This window comes from Musca autumnalis, unplaced genomic scaffold, assembly GCF_047663935.1.
Source record: "Musca autumnalis isolate F117 unplaced genomic scaffold, ASM4766393v1 scaffold_4, whole genome shotgun sequence".
NCBI classification, from domain to species: domain Eukaryota; kingdom Metazoa; phylum Arthropoda; class Insecta; order Diptera; family Muscidae; genus Musca; species Musca autumnalis.
Window position 1 is genome coordinate 62,137,684 of NW_027411977.1, and position 25,741 is coordinate 62,163,424.

A 25,741-nucleotide genomic window follows, 5' to 3' on the forward strand; every position below is an offset into this window, starting at 1 on the left:
GTTGGTGATAAATGATCTACCATTCAGGATAAATTATCCACCATTCACCATAAGTTGTAAACCTTGCGGATAAATTATCAACCATTTATGATAAGTTATTTAGCGTGCGAATAAATTATCCACCGATCAGGATATGTGCGGGTAATTTATCCACTCTTCAGGATAAATTTTCCACCATTCCGGATAAGTTGTCTATCTTGTAGATAAGTTATCCATCAATTTGGATAACTTTTACTCCTTGCGGATAAATTATTCGCCATTCATGATAAGTTATCCACCTTGTGGATAAATGATCTACCGTTCAGGATAAATTATCCACCATTCAGGATAAATTATACACCTTGTGGATAATGTATCCACCCATCAGTATTCAGGATAAGTTGTCTACCTTGTGGATAAATTATCCACCATTCAGGATAAGTTATACACCTTGCGGATAAATTATCCACCATTTATGATAAGTTACTCAGCGTGTGAAAAAATTATCCACCGTTCAGGATAAATTATCCAACATTCAGGATAAATTATACACCTTGTGGATAATGTATCCACCCATCAGTATTCAGGATAAGTTGTCTACTTTGTGGATAAATTACCACCATTCAGGATAAGTTATACACCTTGCGGATAAATTATCCACCATTTATGATAAGTTACTCAGCGTGTGAAAAAATTATCCACCGTTCAGGATAAATTATCCAACATTCAGGATATATTATACACCTTGCGGATAATGTATCCACCCTTAAGCATTCAGGATAAGTTGTCTACCTTGTGGATGAATTATCAACCACTTGGGATAAGTATTACAGCATGCGAAAAAGTTATCCAATGTTCCGGATAAATTATCCACCATTCAGAATATGTTATCCACCTTGTGGAAAAATTACCCACCATTTAGGATAAGTTATCCGCCTTGTGGATAAATGATCTACCGTTCAGGATAAATTATCCACCATTCAGGATAAGTTATGCACCTTGCGGATAAATTATCCACCATTTATGATAATTTACTCAGCGTGTGAAAAAATTATCCACCGTTCAGGATAAATTATCCAACATTCAGGATAAATTATACACCTTGTGGATAATGTATCCACCCATCAGTATTCAGGATAAGTTGTCTACCTTGTGGATAAATTATCCACCATTCAGGATAAGTTATACACCTTGCGGATAAATTATCCATTATTTATGATAAGTTACTCAGCGTGTGAAAAATTTATCCACCGTTCAGGATAAATTATCCAACATTCAGGATTAATTGTACACCTTGCGGATAATGTATCCAACCTTAAGGATTCAGGATAAGTTGTCTACCTTGTGGATGAATTATCAACCACTTGGGATAAGTATTACAGCATGCGGAAAAGTTATCCAATGTTCCGGATAAATTATCCACCATTCAGAATATTTTATCCACCTTGTGGAAAAATTACCCACCATTTAGGATAAGTTATCCGCCTTGTGGATAAATGATCTACCGTTCAGGATAAATTATCCACCATTCAGGACAAGTTATACACCTTGCGGATAAATTATCCACCATTTATAATAAGCTACTCAGCGTGTGAAAAAAATTATCCAACGTTCAGGATAAATTATCCAACATTCAGGATAAATTATGCACCTTGTGGATAATGTATTCGCCCATCAGAATTCAGGATATGTTGTCTACCTTGTGAATGAATTATCAACCACTTGGGATAAGTATTACAGCATGCGGAAAAGTTATCCAATGTTCCGGATAAATTATCCACCATTCAGAATATGTTATCCACCTTGTGGAAAAATTACCCACCATTTAGGATAAGTTATCCGCCTTGTGGATAAATGATCTACCGTTCAGGATAAATTATCCACCATTCAGGACAAGTTATACACCTTGCGGATAAATTATCCACCGTATAGGATAAATTGTCTACCATTCAGGATAAGTTATTCACTGTGCGGATAAATTACACACCATTTAGGATAAGTTATCCGCCTTGTGGATAAATTATCTACCATTCAGGATAAATTATTCACCATGTAGGGCAAGTTGTACACCTTGCGGATAAATCATCCACCATTCAGGATTAGTTATACACCTTGTGGATAAATAATCCAACGTTCCGGATAAATTATGCGCCATTCATGATAAGTTATCCGCCTTGTGATTAAATTGTCCACCATTTAGGATAAATTATCCGCCTTGGGGATAAATTATCTACCATTTAGGATAAATTATCCACCATGCAGGATAAATTGTACGCCTTTCGTATAAATTATTTAACATTTAGTATAAGTTATACACCTTGCGTATAAATTATGCACCGGTCAAGATAAACTGTCCATCATTTAGGATAAGTCATACACTTTGTGGATAAATGTTGTACCATTCAGGATAAATTATCCACCATGTACAATAAGTTGTCCACTTTCTGGATAGACAAACCATCCACATTGAGAAGAAACTAAACACTTCGAGGTAATCCTATCGATAAGGTCAATACAATGTGCACTTTGGTTGCATAAAACATTAAGTAGTCCGTTTTGTTTCATTACCTTCTTCTTTTTCTTCTGTTTTATCGGTTTGCTCAATACTTTCTAGGTCTTTGGTTGCGGTTGTGGTGGTGGTGGTGGTGGGCTCTTTTGTCGATTGTGGACTGTCATCACTAGCAGCAGCTGCCTTATTGCCTTCCTCACTTTCTTTCAGATCCTCTTTTTCATTTATTTCAATTTGTGTTTCTTGCCCATCTTTTTGTGCCGCCTTGTCTTCGACTTCTTCTTCATCTTCTTCCACAATGCGTGTATCGAGTGGCTGTAGGGCTAGTTCACCATTTCTCTTGATACTACCATTTTTCAAAATACCCACCAGTGGTGCACCATTACCAGGTTTCTTATCGTCCACCGGCAGCTGTAATAATAGATAATGTCCGTTAAGGTAAAATGACGACAAAAGTAAAAGAACGAAAAAAAAACAATGAAAATCAATTAACGAAAATGAATCCCAATAAAAGGAAAGTATTTAAGACAAACATGTCCATCATGTTCTTGGGGTTAAGAACACCACATATGGGCATGATATTGTCCACAAAGCACACACACACACGCACACACTTACAAACAATACTTACGGCTTTGTATACATATGGCTGTCCACCCACACCAGGACTTTCGTGCATCTTGGTTGCTTGCTCCTTTGACCAGATAATGTCTTCATCCGTTTCACGTTCGATGCGTCTTTTGTAGGCCAAATGACTGCGGTAGACCTCAATGAGACAGCAAATGACAATAATGACAAACAGGGAGGTGAGCGTTATGAAAACCACTTGTGTGGAATCCTCTTTTGTTGAGACATCATAAAAGTATTTGGCTATGTAGGGTATACGTTGCGGTGGTTCCTCCACCCAGTTATCGGCACTCTGTTGATGCAGAGAAAGGAAGAGGAAAAGAAAGGGGAAAATAATTAAAATTGAAGAAATTGAAATGTTGAGCTGCTGTTCATATTTGTATAGCATTCAATGGAGGAATATGAATAAGTAAATATTTGGATAACATTTGTCATGACATGAGACCCGCACAACAATTTGCAGTTATGCAATTTCAAGTTTTGCAAGAAGAAGAGATAACGGAAGTTGGACTTCTGTTAAGCTATTCTAAATATCATAACAACTTGACATTGCTATGTGTAATTGTGTGTACTTACCATACTGACATTGACCATTGGCTCCTGTGATGGCTGTTCGGTTATATCGAATTTGGCCACACATTGGGCACTGCGTACACCCTGTGGATTAATGACTGTAATATTATCTGCTCCAGACTTTGTAAACAGCATATATTCTTCCAATGGTTTCATTACATATTTATTGACTTGTATGTAAATATCTGAAAAGTAATTAACAAAAAGTTAACAATTGACAATTGGGGTATGTACTTTGGTTTAGATGGGTGTTAGATGAGTTCCCACATATTTTGTGGATCTTGGACAAACAGATTGGATAAGTAAAAAAGTATTAGTTGGCTTTGACGACAGAGATTTGTCCTCAATCTGAGGGAATTGAAACACTTCTTTCCCAAAAAACTTATGTATTTAGAGGGTTTTCAGAATTGTAGGCGTATGAACTTGCCGACAAAAATATGGATTTATGTTAAAGCTCAAAGGTATTGCGGGGGAGGTACCTAAATGGAATGGACCATAGTCCATTTTGGAAGTGGGTTTTAGAAGACATTCCTCTCGATAGCTATCGCGCCCACCAGTTATTTAGATCACCATTTAGACTTTTGGACCATTATATCAGGAAACATGGACTTGCCCTCAAAAAACGTATTATCGCTGTAAAAAAAGTCCAAAGGATCTTCGAACAGACTTTTAAACGCACTTAAACAAAAATGTGGAACATTTGTGTCGGTGGAACACCAAGCAGTGGACCGTTAGGGGCAGACAGACTTTTAACCGCACTTAAACAAAAATGTTGAACATTTGTGTCGGTGGAACCCCAAGCAGTGGACCGTTAGGGGCCCACTTTTGAACATAAACTAAGTTTGGACACAATATTTCGAGACACAAAGTTTGGACTAAATCGATTTACTCCGTTTATGAGATATCCTGCGTACAATTTTAGGTAATATTTTAGAACTTTTGTGGGTGAGGTACCGGAAGAAGTGGACCTATAAGCACCACCTTCGAATGTTATCTATTTATTTGAAGAAATATTATGAAATGCAAAGTGTGAACCAATGCGGTATTTGGTTCGAGAGTTGTCGTACGCACCAGCCACTACGTGCTGGCCGTAGGGGTTTTTTACAGCTATCGGGTAATATTCTGAACTCAAAAAAACTTGTATTATCGTAGTAGGGACCTTGAGTGCAACCTGTTGTAAGAAAAATCAAACCGATTCGAGAGGAGGTCCTAAACTGCACTTTTCCGAAATTTTGTGTGGGAAGTACCCGAATATAGTCCATATTATAACTTGATTTATGTGCCTAAAAATATCAGGATTTGTAAATATGGACCAAATCGGTTAGTACGTACGACTGCAAAATTTTGGATCGAATTGGTTTATCCTTTATCCATTAGCGGGTTTTTACAGTTTTCGGGCCATTTTGTCAGAATGCCCTTTAAAAAATCTTGTACCGTCGTAATGGGGGCAGCGAATACAAGTTGTTACAAAATCAAAACGATTCGAGAGGCGGTTTTAAACTGCACTTTTCCGAAATTTTGTGTGAGAGGTACCCGAAGGAGTGAACCGAACTGTCAGGTAGAAATATTACGATGTACAAAGTATGGACCAAATCGGTTAATCCCTGCCAGAGAACAAAATTGAACTTTTGTGGGTACCCGAGTTAGTGGACCCATAGACCCATCTTCGAACATAAACTAAGTTTGGTCGAAATATTAGGAAAGCCAAATTTTGGACCAAATCGGTTAATCTATTCAAGAGTTATCTGCGCTCCAGCCAGACAGACGGACGGACATGGCTAAATCGACACCAAATTGGCGGATTTACCCTCGAAAGCATAAATGCTGAGGGTATAGAAAACATTGAACCCCTCGTGTTCAATGTTTTCTATACCCTCAGCATTTATATATGCACTCTTTTTGTGGATTTTGAAGAGGTGGAAAAGTCGTGAGTTCCGAAAAGAGTAACATGTGTTTGGCTGTGGGGCTCTAGTTAACCGCAGGCTCCTCTCCAGATTCATTCTGGTAGATGAAAGATTAGCAACGATTCCGATAAGGGCCAAATTGTTTAACAAGCCAAACCAAATAAATATCTTACGAACTTCTATGAAGGAACATATGACCACTTTTTTACGTAGAGAACTGGAACTTCGGTCCGTCGAGCCGGATCAGTGGTTGAAACCAAGAACGCTGGAAAGGATATTAAGTCTTACAAATGTTCACCCAAGTGTGGATATTGTCCTTAATGGAGAGGATATTCAACCATACTGCGTCAGAATGAGACGTCAGCAAAAATCAAGGATGAAATAGAGAGTCTTCTTGGTCTCATCAACTAGACAATTGAGGAGTTTAATGCAACCCGGTCTAAATAGTAGCATGAATATACATATGACTTCGCTGAAAGTCAACGGTCTGCAGCATCGAAGTTGCCAGCAGACAATAAAATTGTTAACAAGAAAATGCTCAAATTGCTTACTAAGAAAAGTGAGAAAACGAAAGGATCCTGTAATGCGAAGGAGGTTGGAACGGCAACAGGAGTTGGACAAAGAAGGGCGAAATGGAGGTCCATGATTAATACTTTTCAAATTCACTGGTAGAAAGCTGCAGTGGCTAAAGCAAGACTTGAAGCTACGGTGCGCACTCAATTTGAGATGATACTTGTCCTTTAGGATAAATATGTGGAGGTCAAAAATTAGGACAGTGGTCTGAGGAGACATGTGGATGCGTTCGCATCTGAATTGGAAAATAAGCGCGTGTAACGTAAAGCTGCGGTGGCGATCAGAAAGAAAATGGAAGCTGATGTCAAGGCAATGGTAGACGCCATGATATCGTATAAACAGGACTCTTAAAAAGCAACTCTGTAATGCTCGGTGTGATGTTAAAGAAGCTATGTCAGCCCTGAAAGAAATACTAGCGAACAACGAACAAACAGAACGAGAGGTAAGGGCAATGAGGTTAAAAGTGACACGACTACCTCAAGCTATGAATAGACAGTACTATAGCGGCGGGTTCATCGTCATCGAATTGACCTGGAATTATACAAAATCCGTGTTCCGGCTAACAACTGCAACCTCCGTGTACATGCGTTTGTGTTTGTATCGGCTTTCTGTGTTGGAAGCAGACTTTTCGGGATGCCTACTACGTATTCTCATGGTCCATTCCGGGTCGGAGGATAACAGAGGACCAATATGGATATGCTTGGATGGATGTGACATCCTCATCCACCACACTTAAGCTGCAGTGAGATCCAATAGATGCCGTAAATGGGTATATCTCAGGGGTTGCTTCTGACTCGTCCTCGTGAGGGACTACGACAAAAACTATGTGAGCCATGTTGCGTGAGCACAGCCTCCACTGAGTTGTGGTCTTCAGAATTCGAGAACCACGCAACACTTCGGTCGCATCGGTCGTTGCTGTTCCAATCCCTGCATCCTTTTTCAACGGACTCCGGGCTAAGATTGAGCAATAGTGGACTTTATGAATCGGAAGAATATCATGGTAGGGGCAGTGCAGTATATCAATCTCAATAAAAAATGAAGCCTACAGCGTTGTGATCGTTACAACGTACTGAGGAAAGATCGCACCAGAAAAATTGAGCTGAAGTGCTAGCTTTCCTGTTGCACCAATTTGTTCTATACATACCTATCTTGCTGGGGCCTGACCTGGCAATCAGGTATAGAAATTTCGAGTAAAAGTGGAGGTAAAGCGCCCCACTGATAAATAGCTTCACTTCAGATTGTAGTCCCAACATTAGCCAGCTTTTGCAAGGTCAAAACCGACTGGTTTTAGGAGACCTTTAATTAAGTCTTGAGTGGTGACATTCTGTTCCTAGGTAATGACCAGAGGGGTATCGGGTATAACTGTACATTTTGCAAGGTCAATAAGGACGTACCTACCAAAATAGCGGAGACTGACACATTTCGTCAAACATAACATAGACAATGACAAATGTCTTCCCTTGGCAACCCATCGAAGAGGTGAGCAAATTATTTTAATCGACAATTAGATCTCCTCCTACCGAGGAGAATCCATAATAATGTGCAATAAATGATGTTGCAAATGCCATTAAGAACGCTAACCACCCAAAGGGCCAGTGGCTAACGACGGAATCTCCATGATAATGCGGGAATAGCTGGATGAGCCGGGAGTTGAGTATCTCACCAAAGCTCTGTAGTGCGATTCTCTAACACATTCTTCGAGTTACCGACAAAAATCGGTAAAATTAAAATGCTTATAAATTCGGTAATGAACAATATTTTTCGGTAAATTTGCGACGAATAAAAAGTAGTCGTTAAGTTCTACCTATAGCAACAGTGTTGTCAACTTTTATTTCAACTTTACGTTCATAAATTTGCGTTTTTATTTTGCCGATTTTTGTCATTAACTCAAAAAATGAGTTAGAGAATCTCACTACTGAACCTGTCGCTGGTCACCGACATCGTGGCCGAAGTGTGAAAAATGGCTATGATGGTCCCATTACGGCAGCCAGGTAAGGAAGCCAAGTTAGGTTTGATCGTACAGATCTATTTTGCTTTAACAATCATTAGCAAATACTCTTTAGACTCCAATGTCTCCAATGTCAGAGGTAGCTATTCAGTTGCCCATCATCAACATAAGTTCTGTAAGCAGCACAGTACAACAACATCGCTGCACACCATCTCCACACATATTTGTTGAGGAGCGACACCAAAAGTCTTTAACACTGTCAAGCACTCCTCGCTGTTTGAGGACATCATGCAGACTACCCTCCGTTCAAGTTTGAAATGTTTAATTATCGGAATTTAGCAACAAACAGTTCAAACCGCATAGTGTGAGACAGGGAATTTCTTCCACCACCTCCAGACAGCATTGAAATCAGTACATTTGCGGATGATTATACGATATTTGCGTAAAAGTCAAAACTTCTATTGAAAGGATCTTATCCGCGCTACGAATAGGCAAATATCCGTCATTAAGCCTACTGCCACACTGTTCACTACATTGATTGCGGAGATGAGCTCAGAACTAAATGTCCTGTTCAATGGTAACAGAATTCCCACAACTAACTATCCCAAAGATTGTAGGGGTCGCATTCGAAAGTATTTTCACGTTGTCTGCACTTTTCACAACCATCTGCAACAAGCTGAGATGTAGGATATGATCTCCAAGTCAATAGCCGACATTACTTGGGGGTGCACATAAAGAAACCTTGTTGACCACATATAACGCAATAGGCTGTATTGTGGTAAGCTATGCGGCGGCAGAGTGGTCCGAGAATAAAAATGTTCGATGATATTCAAACCTTTCAGAACACCGTCTTGAGAACGGCAAAAGAGTGCCTCCTCATGTCATAAGAGGACCATCTACACGAGGAGACAAATAGTCTTCCAGTGCGGCAACAAAATGCCACGCTCTTGTTTCAGTACTTGCTCGCCTGTTAACTCCAGAAGCTATGTGGTTGCAACCCATTGCGGCAGCCAAGATGCGGCAGCCAAGACCTAAATATAGAGCCAAAGTCAGATTATGTTGGAAAACGAACATACGGACATGTAGAAAAATTCTACGGCGGCTAACTAAGGGGCAGTTTACACTATATGTAAATGTCATATGACACGAAATAAAAACATTCCATATCTACCCACGCAGGCAATGTGGAGACGTAATTTTATTACATTTTTGCTGGTGTGGACGCACAAAGTAAATGACGTAAGGAAAATCCCCAATATTGCACATATTAGCGACTATATAATGATGGAAAATTTCATGTCATATGACATTTACATATAGTGTAAACTACCCCTAATATGGCTAGTGGGTACAATAGCAATTGAAATAAGTAACTGAAATTGGTAATATTTCTCTCAAACTTAAATCGGGTTTGATGATGGGTTATAGCGGACAACATTTTCGGGTATCTCAATTACAATGATGTAAGGTTTTTTGTGGGCAAGCCCAACTTTCAGTGGCCATAGGGTCAATTTCATGTGGGGCATTATGATGGTCACGAAGCCCTCAATAAATAGGAAACACTGTGACAGATGTAATGTTGTCTACTCGTGGAGAACCTCCATGGCCTTTGTTCGGGATTTAAGACTTGCACCCTTGAATAGACTTATAAGTAAACAAGTATCAGTCGGCTTTGCCGACAGAGGTATACCCTCAGCCTTTGTGAATTGAAACACCTTTTTTCCAAAAAACGTCTGTATTTAGATGTCTTTAGAATTTTTGGCTTATGAACTTGCCGATAAAGATATGGATTAAGATAAAATCTCAAAACTTTTGCGTGGGAGGTACCTAAAGGAATGTATCGACATAATCCATTTTGGAAGTGTGTCTTATTTTGGGAGTCATTCCTCTCTATAGGACCATTTGCCCACGTAAAACAAAATATCACTGTAAACGGGGCTATTAGAAGTACCTTCGGTAAAAATTTCCAAGGGATTCTCGCACAGACCCTTAGCCGCACTTAAACCCTAAGGAATAGACCGATAGGGCCAAACTATGTATAGACAAAATATTTCGAGATAAAAAGTTTGGACCAAATCGGTTGCTCCGTTTATGATATATTGCGGTTATCATTTTAGCGAATTTTTTAGAACTTATGTGGGTGAGGTACCGAAAGGAGGGGGCCTATGAGCACCATCTTCGAATTTCATATTACGATATGCAAAGTGTAGACTAACGCAGTATTCCGTTCGAGAGTTGTCGTGAGCACCAGCCACTATACGAGCTAGCCGTAGTGGTTTTTTACAGCTATCGGGTTATTTTCTCAAGAATTATAGACTTGCCACTCAAAAAACTTGTACCATTGTAATAGGGGCCTTGAGTGCAACCTGTTACAAGAAAAGTCAAACTGATTCCTGAGGATGTCCTAAACTGAAGGAGTTGAGATATGTAGCCCATTTTCTAACACGATCCATGTCTTTCGGTTACTGCCTTCGAGAGTTATCCTGCGCACCATTTTAGCGAAAAGTTTTGAACTGTTGTGGAGGAGGTACCTAAAGGAGTGGACCGAAAAAGTCAATTTCAGAACTTGATTTAACTTTGGGCAAAATATTACGTTTGTCAAATGTTGGATCGAATCGGTTTTGAGGGTTACCACTTGCTCCATTAACAACACAGGAAAGAACAAGCAGGGGGTACCCCAAGGGGGAGTCTTATCCCCACTGCTTTTAAACCTCTATGTGTCGAAGGCCCACAATCCACCCGAGAATGTGCATTTAATTTCCTACGCTGACGACTGCACAGTCATGTCTACAGGCTGGAAAATCCCACACTTAGAGTCAGACCTAAATGGTTACCTCCCTTTCCTTAAAGATTTCTTTGAAGGCAGAAATCTGCAACTATCTGCCCCTAAGTCCTCAGCCACCATTCTTACATCGTGGACTAAAGACGTTATCGCGCAACTAAATACACACATCAGCGGACAGACCAAAACCCCAAAATCCTGGGTGTAACATTTGATAATTTACTTTACTTCTGTAAACACGCTGAGGTAGTAGCAGGGAATGTGGGCAAAAGAAACAAAATTCTCAAAGTGCTTGCAGGTAGTACCTGTGGCAAAGATAAAGAGACCATCTTGACCACCTGCAAGGCCATAGGTCGCACCCTCATGGACTACGCTGCCGCTATATGGTCACCTGGACTAAGTGACACACAATGGGGAAATCTCCAAAGGGTCCAAAATACCGCATTGCGCATCGCAACTGGATGCCACTCCAAGGCCCCTGAAAATCACTTACACCATGAAGCAAAGCTTATCCCGGTGCAAGCTCACTGTACCCTCCTCACAAGGCAACATGCGATTAAATGCACTAAACGGGATCACCCAAACCACAAAAGCATCTCCAGACCTTCCAATGAAAAAGATGAACCAATCAGACTTGACTTCCGCAAAGAACTCCCTAACCTTCCCCAAATCCCCTCAGGCCCAACAAACGAGGACATCCATACAGCACTGAGACAGGCCCACACAAAAGTAGTCGAGGACCAAATATCATTCTACACATGCAGTGTAGTGTTAGGTGGGCGACCCCCACCCATTCATGAAGATGACACTACCTAGGGAGACCAGATCGATACTATCCCAACTTCGATCTGGAATCTCTAGGTACCTCAACAGTTATCTCTCCGTCCTGACTCGGCACCTCTTCGCATGTCCTGCAGACCCGACAGACCTGACACCAGAGTCACTGTGGACCCATCCAGTCTTGGCGGCTCGCTTTCTAGGGCTGGATGTGGATGCTTAGATGCCAATCTACTAATTTTAAATGTTCTTCTTTCTTTCTTTTTTCTTTTCTTTTCTTTTCTTTTCTTTTCTTTTCTTTCCGCCGATACTTTATCTGTAGGGGTTACACCAACCAGCCATGGCGGGTTTTAACAGCTTTCAGGCCATTTTCTCAGAAGTATAGACTTGCCCCTAAAAAAACTTGTAGCGTCGTAATGGGGGCAACGAATACAAGTTACAATAATAAAAATCAAAGGGATTCGAGACGAGGTATTAAACTGCACTTTTCCGAAATTTTATGTGGGAAGAACCAGAAGAAATGAACCGATATAGCCCGTATATGAACTTTATCTATGGACCGAAACGGTTAATCCGTTCGAGAGTTATCGTGCGCTCCAGCCAGCCAGACAGACAGACGGACCGTCATGGCTAAATCAACTTCAAATTGTCTGAAATCCATTTCGTCCAAATATACCGTTATTTCGATTAGGCACATTGTTGGTCGTATCGAAGTGTATATACCTTCGTTAGCCTAAAGGCTGGGTATACGTGACATCTAACGAATGACTCCTACGCCATCCAAACCTTCATGAATAAAATTCATATTAAGGTTAAAAATTAATTTAAAAAATACAAAATTACATTCCAAATGATGTTTCCATGGAAGAAGATGAAGAAGAAGAAAAACATTTTTACAATGTTATGCCGCAGACAAGTTGGCAATTCAATTAAATACTTTTAAGTCAAAACTTCTTTAAGCTGATTTTTTTTTCTCCAACTCGCATTTGATGTTTGGTACTGTGCCTTGCAGGGCACACACTCATGCACACCACATTGTAGGTACTTATGGGTATGTGTGTGAATGTATGCATGTATGTAGGTACATATATGTATGTTAAACTAAAATTTAAACTGAAATGTTATGTTCTTGGTGGATTATTTGGAAAGCAGTCATCTTTTGGGGTACTCATGTGGCATTAAAGTCATGTTCATTGTTGCTCTGTGAAAGTAAACGAATATTTTGCACACATTTTTTGTTTCGTTGTGTTGTGGTTCAGTTGAGGGCGTGTGTGGGTAGGGGGCATGGTAACACGATAAACTCCTATTGTTGTTGATATATGTATATAAAAATATGCATACATATATACCTTTTTTTTGTGTGTTATGCGTCTCTTTTTTTGAGATTGTTGGCGTAAGTTTTATGACAGTAAAAAGGATAACACAATAAAGTTCACTAAAAAATTTTATGACCGAGCGAAAAAAGCCCCAAAACTCTTAACATGCACATGCATGACAGCCACGCATTTGTGGTGCTGCCCCCCAGAGGTAGATTGGTGGTAACAGTGGTAGCAGCAGCATACTCTGCATTATGTGGCTGTTGTTGTGCAACATCAAAAATTTAAATCCACCCACGAATACTCAACAAAAGAGTGATGCCGTTGCAAGCCTTAATGCCGAACAAGGTTTAATCGAAAATAAATGAATGAATATATATTTTTTCAAGCTTAAATTATGTCACCATTGAGTAGCAGAATATTCATTTTGTTTGGTATTTTTTTCTTATTTCACTCTCAGAAAATGGAATAAAATTGTTCGAGTGATTGGGCAGAGTCCATAAAACACTTTCGTAAAGCGTTTGTTTCAGGAATTTTGCTTTTTTGTTTTTTGTTACTTGTTAATCATAATTTAAAGCTATTTTTCGCTGAATAAAATTGTGCAATTTTATGTTTTCAATTTTACCTTTTTTTGGGTGGTGGCAATTTGTCTTGTTGGCTTGTTTATAGACCCAGTGACGCATATATTTTCGCCTCTCGTGTTTTTTTGGCACTGCTACTAGTTTCAGAAACTTGTCGCAGCTTAAAGAATAAATGCCTGGTCTTGGCAAATTTATTGATGTTCGGCAAGAAGTAATGTACGGTAACGGCCTTTACTTAGGTGTAGTAAATTTTCAAATGTTTTTCTGTCGCCATGAGAGCAACATGTGTTTTGTTCGAATACGTTTTGGGAATATTGTAGTCAATCTACGCAAAATAAAGTGAATCCTAATGAAGACTGCAACAAAAAGTTTTTATCGAGGTGTTGGATGTATCGTCGCCCTGATAAAAAGCCCAACGGCCATGAAGTTTTAAATGAATCTTGTTCGTAATGACCACCCAGATCGCGGCGATAAGGCTCAATTTAGTTTTGGGCATCATGACCGTCACAATGCAGGTCATAAAGTCCATTAGGCGTTGAATTCGTTTTTAATAAAAAATGTACTAAGGTAGAGGGTGACGTAGGGGATGGAAGATACCAAGGGTTTAACATGGCAAAGCCCAGGATTTATCTTGGTCCCTCTTTCATCTCAAGTGGACACTGACCTCCCCGTGGTGTCATCTGGGGAACTGCCTTTAACACCCGTTAAAGGTAGTGAGCTAACATGTGCCGCGCGTTCACCCATAAGTTAAAACTTGGGTTTGGGCGTCGGGTTAGTAACCCTCCCCTAGAAAAAGCAGCATACTATGAAAAAACGAAAGAAAAGAAAATTAACCCCCTCTAAAGTTGACGAACCCCGCAAACGTTTTAAGGACCATGATCTGCGAATCTGCACCTGGAATGTTCGCACTCTTCATAGAGAAGGTGCAGTCTTCGCATTGGCAGACGTACTTGAAAAGTACAAGGCCGATATTACTGCCATACAGGAAATACGATGGATTGGGAAAGGCGTCACAACAACACCTAAAGTGTATTATAGCTGCCATGACGTAAAGCATGAGTTTGGTTGCGGATTTGTAGTTAGTCGGAGACTAAAACATCTGGTATCCAGCTTCACTCCAGTGAATGAAAGACTCGCTGCAATTCGAATAAAAGCTAAATTCTTCAACATCAGCTTTATTTGCGCTCATGCTCCCACTGAAGAAAAGGACGAACAGACCAAAGATATATTTTACGAGCGCTTAGAAGAAACATATGACAGTTGCCCTGCCCATGACATTAAAATCATTCTAGGCGATTTTAATGCCAAAATTGGAAAGGAGAATATCTTTGGCCCAACAGTCGGGAAATTCAGCCTCCACAGTGAAACATCTGACATCTGATGGAAGACATTCATCGAGCGTGTTAGATGTACGATCGTTCCGAGGCGCAAACGTTGATTCGGACCACTACCTTGTTGCAGCAAAGGTACGCACCCGATTAAACGTAGCAAACAAAGTACGAACAGACACAACACGAAAGTTGCAATCACAATCGGTAAGCTGCAATCACAACAGATAGCCACAGCATATTCCACTCAACTAGCCCAATTGCTTAATCAAAGCACTCCTCATCCCGATAACATATCAGCGCAATGGCAAAGCATTGCCCACTCCATGCAAACAGCCGCAAAATCCATACTTGGATACCAGAGGCCTCCACCAAGGAATCCATGGTATGATCAGGAGTGTCGTGCTGCCACCGAAGAGAAAAATGCGGCATATAGGGTTACTTTACAATTCGTAGCAACGCGTAGCGCACGAGAGAGATACAGGGAGAAAAGGAGAGAGGAGAAACGTCTTTTCCGCAGGAAAAAGAGAGAGAGATGGAAAAGCGGGAAGCTGAAAAAATCGAGATGTACAGGAGCCAGAATGAAGTCCGAAAATTCTATGGCTTCTTGTACAAGCACATCCTCCTGTAGAGACCAGCAAGGTAATTTGGTAACTGATACAGAAAGTGTACTCAGGATATGGAAAGAACATTTTTCAAAACTGTTGATATCCAATAGCAGCGAAGGCGACGAAGATACCACAGTCCCAATCCCAGAAGATGGTATTGAATGTATACCGCCCAGCCAAGATGAGGTAAAGACAGCAATAAATCGGCTGAAGATTAATAAGGCAGCAGGAGCCGATGGCTTACCAGCCGAGCTGTTCAAAACCGGAGGCGACACGCTGATAAGGTGTATTCATCAACTAGTTAGCACCATCTGGCAGGAAGAACGAGTACCCGACGATTGGAATCTGAGTATCCTGTGCCCCGTCCACAAGAAGGGAGATAAGACTGTATGCTCTAACTATAGGGTCTACTCCCTATTGCCTACAAGATCGTGTCAGGGATATTGTGCGAACGAATAAAGCCTATGGTCAACGAGGTAATTGGACCATACCAATGCGGCTTTAGACCTGGCAAGTCCACCATTGACCAGATATTTACCCTGCGGCAAATCCTGGAGAAGACTTAAGAGATGCAGATCGACACCTACCACCTTTTTGTCGATTATAAAGCAGCCTTCGACAGCCCGCTGCGTTCAAAGGTATTCCAAGCCATGTCTGAATTTGGTATCCCCGCAAAGCTCACCCGGCTTTGCAAAATGACTTTAACTGACACGAGGTCCTCAGTTAAAATAGGAAAGAACCTCTCCGAAGAGTTTGGTGCCAAAAGAGGTTTCAGACAAGGAGACAGCCTTTCGTGTGATCTCTTTAACAACCTGCTGGACAAGGTTATACGAGCGGCAAACGTCAAAAGAAGTGGCACAATCTACACCAATAGTCACATGTTACTTGCTTATGCTGATGATATAGACATCATAGGCCGATCAGTAAAAGAAGTAGCTGATACCTTTATGAAGGTCGAAGGAGAATCTGCTAAAGTGGGTCTGGCGGTAAACGGTGAGAAGACCAAGTTGATGGTGTCGACGCGCAATGCGTCCATTGAGCTCGGACCGACTGTGGAAGTTGGTTCCTATAATATTGAGGTAGTAAAAGACTTCGTCTACCTCGGCACCTCCGTAAACACAACAAACGACATCAGTTGTGAAATAAAAAGAAGAATTGTATTGGCCAACAGATGCTACTTTGGTTTAAGTAAGCAGTTTAAAAACAAAGCCACATCTCATCAAACAAAAGCAACGCTTTACAAAACACTGATACTACCCGTGCTGATGTATGGTTCCGAAGCCTGGGTACTTGCGCAAGCAGACAAGGCAGTGCTTGGTGTGTTTGAGAGAAAAATTCTTCGAAAGATCTATGGACCAATCTGCGTTGACGGTGAATATCGAGGTCGTATGAACGACGAGCTGTATCTGCTATACAAAGACATCAGTATAGATAAACGTATCGAGATGCAACGATTGCGTTGGCTAGGCCATATCATAAGAATGAGCGATGATGAACCCGCTAAAAAGGCGTTTAAATACGTGCCACATGGCGGTGCACGCAGAATTGGCAGGCCTAAGCTTAAATAGAGCGAACAAGTGGATGAAGAGATGAAAAGGCGCAGTGTTCCAGAAAGCGAAGCAGTAAACAGAGAGAATTGGAGATCTTTTCTTAGTTCGGCCTTTAGAATAAATGTTCTGTAACGGGCCAACTAAGTATGTAAGTAATGTTCATAGATGAGAAAAATCAAAAAACTAAAAAAATCGCCGGAGGGCTTTTTAAATAAATCGCGGTCAAAGTTCACACTTTTAGGGGTTTTTTGGTTTTCACTATTTTGCTTGAAAACCGCAAGTCCTATGAAAATGGGACTTAAGAAAATGTTGTAGCAATGAAAATTCTGTACAAGATTGACCTTTATGATATTTTCGTAGGTAGGACGTAGGACTATGCACTGACAGTTGGGCGATACAAACTACTCATAGACTCGGAATCAAACTCGCAGTACTGTTTGAAACTACGCAAAAGTATGGTCGAAGAATATTTCTAAAAAAGCTCGGCAACATTTTAGCTGAATCCTGAAAAAATAGGTTAAGTCGAAAAACTCCATCTGATACCTCAATGGTTGTTGTGTTCCCGCTTATTTCTATCTTAATTGTACGAGTAGATATTTATTTACTCGGTGCCATTAAAAATTTTACAAGGACTATGCCCAAAAACCAATCACTTCTGTTTTCTTTAAAACAACGTCGAGTTTGCCGACGGAGATATACCCTGTGTGAGTTCGAATACGGGAAAAATAACCAAAATTTACAGAAGATACAGAAGATACCTGAAAGAAGCGACCGATATAGTCCAATTTGGAAGTGGACCTAATTTTGGAAGTCATTTCTTTTAATAGTTATGGTGTCAAACCGTCATTTTAGTTGATCACCATAAGATTTAGAGCTATTGGAGCATTCCTGACAAAACCATGGACTTACCCACGATAAATAGAATATCGCTGTAAACAAGACCGCAAGGAGTGTCATTGGTCACAATATGCAACGGCTCCTCGAACAACCCTTAAACTACAATTATGTTGAACTTTTTTGAGGGACGTATCCGAAGATGTTGTCCCAAATAGACCCGGTACTTGATGTATATGTACGTCCGGAAGTAATTTTAGGGTATTCAGAGTTCCAATCAAATCAGTTAATTGAAATTTTGTGTTGGAAGCACCTGAAGGAGTGAATCGATATAATCCATATTCGAACCTAATCTATGTTTCCATTTGGACTTTCGAGAGTTATTGTGCGCATGAATTGAGGGAAACATTTTGAAGTATTGTGGGGGAGGTGCACAAAGGAGTCGACCGATATGATTTAAAGTTTGGACAAAATATTGCGAGATTCAAAATTTGGACCAATTATGTTGATCTGTTCGAGAGTTATAATGCGCTCTAGCCAGACGGACGGACGAACTGGTCTAAATCGACTCAAAATTGTTTGAAGCGGATTTCGTCAAAACATATGATTGTCTAAGACCATTATTCGGCGAGGTACATTTTTATCGTTAGTCTATCGGCTGAGAGTACAATATACAATAAAAATGACAGCAAATTTGAATACCATATAACCAATTTTGAGCATTAATTTCGTTTTCGGATGTTTTTAGCTACAAATTTGTTACTGATAGGAATAAATTCAGATGGGTATGCAAAACAATTAAATTTTCTCCATTATATTCTCCTTAATAAAACATTTACTAAGGTAGGAAGAATTTTGAACGCGTAGACGCCTTTAAGTTTGTTCAAGGTTGAAAGTCTTAACTCCGGACCGAAGGCCAGTTATTATACCCTCAGCATTTATGCTAGCATATACACTTTCATACGGGCAAAATGTGCCTCATCGAAATAATGGTTTTAGACCCCAAGTATGTTTGGACGAAATCCGTTTCAGACAATTTGAAGTTGATTCGTCATGTGCGTCAGTCAATCTGGCTGGCTGGCTGAAGCACACGATAACTCGCGAATGGATCAACCGATTCGGTCCAAAATTTGGCTTTCGTAATATTTTGTCCAAACTTAGTTTGGAAAATTGGTGCGCTCTATAACACTTGAAAGGAGTAAGCAATTTAGTATACCGCTCCACATCGTGAAATTTCTACCAGACTTAGATGAGGTTCCAATATAAACTCAGTCGGTCCACTTATTCGGGTTCCTAGCGCACAAAATTTCAGAAAAGTTCAGTTTACGACCAGCTTGTATTTATTGCCCCCACACGACGGTACAAGTTTCATCAGGGGCAAGTCCATACTTCCTGAGAAAATAGCCTGAAGGTTGCAAAAATCCCCTATGACACCGTGTGTAGTGGTTGAAGCGCAAAATAACTCTCGAGCGGATCTGCCGATTCGGTCCAACATTTGGCTTCGTAATATTTGGCCCAAATTTTGTTTAAGTTCGAAGGTGAGTTATATCGGTCCACTCCTTCCGGTACTACCCCCAACAAAAGTTTTTAAATGTTCGGAAAATTGGTGAGTACGATTACTCTTGAAGGGAGTAACCGATTTAGTCCAACCTTGCACATCGTGAAATTTCTACCAGACTTAGATGAGATTCCAATATAAACTCATTCGGTCCACTTATTCGGGTACCTAGCGCACAAAATTTCAGAAAAGTTCAGTTTAGGACCAAGTTTCATCAGGGGCAAGTCCATACTTCCTGAGGAAATACCCCTATGACACCGTGTGTAGTGGTTGAAGCGCAAAATAACTCTCGAACGGATTTGCCGATTCGGTCCAAAATTTGGCTTCGTAATATTTTGCCCAAACTTAGTTGTAGTTCGAAGATAGGCCATATCGGTCCATTATATCAGGTACCTCCCCCACAAAAGTTCAAAAATGTTCTGTAAAATTGTGAGCACGATAAACCTTATGGAGTGACCGATTTGGTCTATACATTACACATCCTTATATTTCTACCAGATATAGATCAGGTTCGAATATGGACTACATTTGTCCACGCCTTCGGGTACTTCCCACACAAAATTTCGGATAAGTGCACTTTAAGAAGAGCAAGTAAAAAAGTATCAGTCGGTTTTGCCGACAGAGATATACCCTCAGCCTATGTGAATTGAAAGTTTTATCTACGGACAGGTCGAATGTAGGTAGGGTATTTTCAGAATTGTTTGGCCCTTTTTGGACATTCGAAACAGAATGTGGATTGCGATTAAATTTCAAAATTGTTGCGGAGGAGGTACTTAAAGGAACGGACCAAAATAGTTCATTATGGAAGTTGATCTTTTTTCAGGGTCATATCCTTTTGATAGATATCGCGCCCACTAGTCATTTCAGTGGGTCATCTTATAACTTTTGGACCAGTGTGCCAGGAAGCATGGACTTGTCCAAGAACATCGACTTGTCCACGATGAATGTAAACAGGACCACAACGAACAACAACATTTCCAAAGGATCTTCGAACGACCCCTTAACTGCACGTAGACACAAATGTTGAAATTTTGTGGGGGAGGTACCATAAGGGGAAAATCGATATCGGCCAGTTTAGAATTTAAACTAAATTTGGACATAATATTAGAAGATACAAATTTGGACCAAATTGGTTGCTATGACGAATGACGAAGCCCAAATTTTGGACCATAGGGATTTTTACACCTTTCGGGATGTTTTCTCAAGATGTATCGTCTTGCCCCCTGAAAAAAACTTGTACCGTCGTAATTGAGGCAGCGATTGCAAGTTGCTTCAACAGAAATCAAAGTGATTCGAGAGCAGGTCTTAAAGTGAACTTATCCGAAATTGTGTGTTTGAGGTACCCGAAGGAGTAGTCCATATTCAAACCTAATATACATTTGGTAGATATATTAGGATGTGCAAAGTATGGGCCAAATCTGTCATTGCCTTCTATAGTTATCGTTCGCACAATTTTTCTGAACATTTTTGAATTTTTGTGGGGAAAGTACCTGAAGGAGAAAACCGATATGGCTTATCTTCGAACTTAAACTAGGTTTTACGAAGACCAAATTTTGGACCGAATCGGCAAATCCGTTCGAGAGTTATCTTGCAGTCCTACCACTACGCACGGTGTTATCGGTTTTTTGCACACTTTCAGTCAATTTTCTCAGGAAGTAAGGACGTGCCCTAGGTGGAATTTGTACCTTCGTAATGGGGGGTGGGGCAGTGAATAAAACTTGTTGCAATAAAAATCAAAGCGATTTGAGCGCAGGTCCTAAACTAAACTAAATTTTGTGTGGGAGGTACCCGAAGGAGTGCACCGATTGAGCCCATATTGGAACCTGATCTAATTCTGGCAGAAATTTCACGATGTGCAAATTAAAGAAGGTGCGTTTCAATGCTTTTGCGATGTATTAAATAGTTCTTAACTACTGTCTGGGCTACAATTTATGTCCTTGTGTTGGATCGAAAATCTCAATGGTTTCGCCGTTATATGCCAAAATGTCCAAACAACGTGGATAAAGAACCTAAAGTCAAAATCGGGAGGCTGGATTTTCACCGTAGACCTATGGTCTAGTGGACTTTTTTGTTCGGTTCAATCCCAAGAATCCGAAACGCGAAAGGCCCATTTTTCCTTCCATACAATAATGTTACAGGTAATGAATATATCCAAGTCCGATTAACATTTTTTTCAATATGATTTACATTATCTAAAAAATCCAAAAGTTGTTATCCCATATAACTGTGGAATAACTCATATCGCAATGTTTGCATTGTTTGTGTGTGTGAGTGTGTGCATGTGACTGTCCTAACAGTGCATCAAGTGACTAAACCCTCTTAAATAGGCTAACAATGGCCTAAACTAACACAAACAGTGTTCATACATATTTACATACATACGTATTTTGTTATCTCTGAAAAGTACGCGCGCATGTAGGACATTCCCTAACCCCCCACATGGAAGCACACACACGCCACTTACACATATACACATACACAATAAGTGTATTTTCTATACACACAACTACCATTACTTACTTGACAAACATCCACTGTAACTCTTAAACACAGCAAAGCGTGTATCTGTGGTATTAATGCCACCGATTTGCACACGATTAGCACCCATATCAGCGGATTGTGTTAAAGCTCTTGCACTAATGGGTGCCAACGGCACTGGTTCGCGGTCAATATAAAGTGTTGCTTCGGTCATATTACGCTGATAGTATATCGAATGGCGGGCATTGTTGAGGAAATTGCGATCGATGCGTGCCCCCACCGCCGGTCCCTCGCGGTCTTCCTCGAACAGCAAGTGGCCATCAGCTGTTATGGCTATCATAAGGTAATAGCTGCGGTCAGCCGCTGTTTGTAACAGCAACATAACACGATTGGCACGCCTCAAATCTAACGAAGAAAATGCCAATTGTAGACGGACATAGTCTACTTTGCCGCCATTTAATTCGAATTTCCTTTGAAGCGTTGATTCACCGCTAAAATCGGCACCCTTCTCCTCCATACAGAATTCACCCAAAAAGCTGGTATGTTCACAATCGCATTTCGATTCTTGTGTGGCGAAATTTTCACGGCAAATTCCACCATTTTTACATGGCTCGGCATCGCATTTTATTTGGCAATTGGGTAGGACGCCATCGGTTGCTGGAAAAAGGGAAAGAGAGAAGGGGAAGTTGGAAATTAAATTGGTTGTGAAAATGATTTTTGAAAAAAAAAAAACGTTATCATTTGAAGGAGGAGGTAAATATTGGTTTAGTTTCATTAAAAAATTGGAATAAATGAGATTATTTAACATTAATTACACTGTGCTACAAAATTCAATTTTTTTCAAAATGATGGGAAAAATTGTTTAGTTTATGAAAGTAGAGCTAAAAATATGAGACACATGTATCGGCGTTTTAAGCGTTTACATTGAAAAGTAACCAAAGTAGGCGGGGAAAGTTCCGCCCATTTCTAGTTTTTTTCGAAATATTCGAGTTAATATATCTTGGAATCCTTGCATTTTAGGTATATAGTGTCTTTGGCAACTTTACAGAGGAGAATGTGGGGAATATTCTTGTTAAAACCCCTCATGCGGTCCACAAAAGTGGTCTTGTTGGTCCTTTTTTCGAACATCTTTCAAAAACTCCTTTAAAATGTGATCATATTAAATCCAAATATTCTACAAAATTGTTCGCCATAAAATTGTACTATATGTCTCAAAATACACCAAATCTGTACATTTTATCTAATCGCCAGGAATCTCTAAAAATGAAAAAAAAAAAAACATTTTTAGGGTTAAAGTCGGACTTCATCTGAGTTTATTCAAAATTGCCCCACCAAACATAATTTTAGAGAGATGACGTCAAAGGCAAACATATTCTTCGTCAAATTTCACTGTGGGTCATCAAAGAAATGAATTGTCTATTTACATTGTATATCATGAAAATATCAGTATCAATTTGGCTGAAAATACATGAAAATATTTCCCAATTTTTTTTATGAAAAATTTTCCTTCTTTTTTCGAGTTGATACATGGAAGTAATATAAAACTTGGTTATAGGTGAAAAGTTTCAAAGGATGAAAAATTCTACACAAAATTTCACTATGAGTTTTAGAATAAACCATATATCTAGGTATAATATTTTCTTAAGTAAATTAGATAACAAATTTATATACATATCTTAGAATAAAATTTTTTGTTTTAATTTTGGACTGTTCAATTTACATAATTCCATACTGGATCAAAATCTAACAAAATCCTTCACTTTTTGGGGATATGATAAAAGAAGAAATGTTCCAAATCAAATTTCACTTAGAGTCTCTGAATTAAAGAAATCTGTAACCATAACATATGGGTGACGTAGGGGATGGAAGATTCCAAGGAACGGTCCTGACCGGTTTTAACATGGCATAACGCAGGATTTATCTTGGTCCCTCTTTCATCTCATGTGGACACAGACCTCCCCGTGGTGTCACCTGGGGAACTGCTTTAGACACCCGTTAAAGGTAGTGAGCTAACATGTGCCGCGTGTTCACCCATAAGAACGTTAAAAACTTGGGTTTGGGCGTCGGGTTAGTAACCCTCTAACAAACTCCTTCACTTTTTGGGGATATGGCAAAAAGAAGAAATGTCCCAAATCAAATTTCACTTGGAGTCTCTGAATAAAAGAAATCTGTTACCATAACATATGGGTGACGTAGGGGATGGAAGATGCCAAGGAACGGTCCTGACCGGCTTTAACATGGCAAAGCCCAGGATTTATCTTGGTCCCTCTTTCATCTCAAGTGGACACTGATCTCTCCGTGGTGTCACCTGGGGAACTGCCTTTAACACCCGTTAAAGCTAGTGAGCTAACATGTGTCGCGCGTTCACCCATAAGAACGTTAAAATCTTGGGTTTGGGCGTCGGATTAGTAACCCTCGGCTAGAAAAAGCAGCCTACTATGAAAAAACGAAAGAAAAAAAAACAAACCCCTCTAAAGTTGACGAACCCCGTAAACGTTTTAAGGACCATGATCTGCGAATCTGCACGTGGAATGTTCGCACTCTTTATAGAGAAGGTTCAGTCTTCGCATTGGCAGACGTACTTGAAAAATAAAAGTCCAATATTACTGCCATACAGGAAATACGATGGATTGGGAAAGGCGTCACAACAACACCTAAAGTTGACGCACTGTATTATAGCTGCCATGACGTAAAGCATGAGTTTGGTTGCGGATTCGTAGTTAGTCGGAGACTAAAACATCTAGTATCCAGCTTCACCCCAGTGAATGAAAGACTTGCTGCAATTCGAATAAAAGCAACAGTCTTCAACATCAGCTTTATTTGCGCTCATGCTCCCACTGAAGAAAAGGACGAACAGACCAAAGATATATTTTACGAGCGCCTAGAAGAAACATATGACCGTTGCCCTGTCCATGACATTAAAATTATTCTAGGCGAATTTAATGCCAAAATTGGAAAGGAGAATATCTTTGGCCCAACAGTCGGGAATTTCAGTCTCCACAGTGAAACATCTGACAATGATATGAGGCTAAAAGACTTTGCAGCTGCAAAAAACATGATAGTACCAGATTTAAGCATCTCGATATTCATAAGGGCACCTCGATGTCTCCAGATCAAAGAACAAGTAATCAAATTGATCATGTTGTGATACACGGAAGACATTCATCGAGCGTGTTGGATGTACGATCGTTTCGAGGCGCAAACATTGATTCCGACCACCACCTTGTTGCAGCAAAGGTGCGTGCCCGTCTAAACGTTGCAAATAAAGCACGAACAGACACAACGCGGAAGTTGGGCATCGGTAAGCTGCAATCACAACATATAGCCACAGCATATTCCACTCAACTAGCCCAATTGCTTAATCAAAACACTCCTCATCCCAATAACATATCAGCGCAATGGCAAAGCATTGCCCACTCCATGCAAACAGCCGCAAAATCCATACTTGGATACCAGAGACCTCCACCAAGGAATCCATGGTATGATCAGGAGTGTCGTGCTGCCACCGAAGAGAAAAATGCGGCATATAGGGCTACTTTACAATCCGCAGCAACGCGTAGCGCACGAGAGAGTTACAGGGAGAAAAGGAGAGAGGAGAAACGTCTTTCCGCAGGAAAAAGAGAGAGATGGAAAAGCGGGAGTGTGAAAAAATCGAGATGTACAGGAGCGAGAATGAAGTCCGAAAATTCTACCAAAGAGTCAAGCATCAAACTGATGGCTTTGGTACAGGCACATCCTCCTGTAAAAACCAGCAATGTAATCTGGTAACTGATACAGATAGTGTGCTAAGGATATGGAAAGAGCATTTTTCCAAAC

The 25,741-nt window shown here is 40.2% G+C and overlaps 1 protein-coding gene across 13 annotated transcripts in view; it reads right to left on the bottom strand.

Moving 5' to 3' along the window:
• Positions 1–25,741, bottom strand: part of axo (axotactin) — a 508,380-nt gene that overhangs the window by 63,289 nt on the left and 419,350 nt on the right. For all 13 annotated transcript variants that reach the window (XM_073983728.1, XM_073983738.1, XM_073983733.1 and 10 more), the window contains 4 exons: positions 21,968–22,582; positions 3,692–3,873; positions 3,120–3,407; positions 2,548–2,899 (listed from right to left, as the gene is read on the bottom strand). In XM_073983728.1, coding sequence (XP_073839829.1) covers positions 2,548–2,899; positions 3,120–3,407; positions 3,692–3,873; positions 21,968–22,582 — 1,437 coding nt within the window. The remainder of the gene's footprint in view (positions 1–2,547; positions 2,900–3,119; positions 3,408–3,691; positions 3,874–21,967; positions 22,583–25,741) is intronic.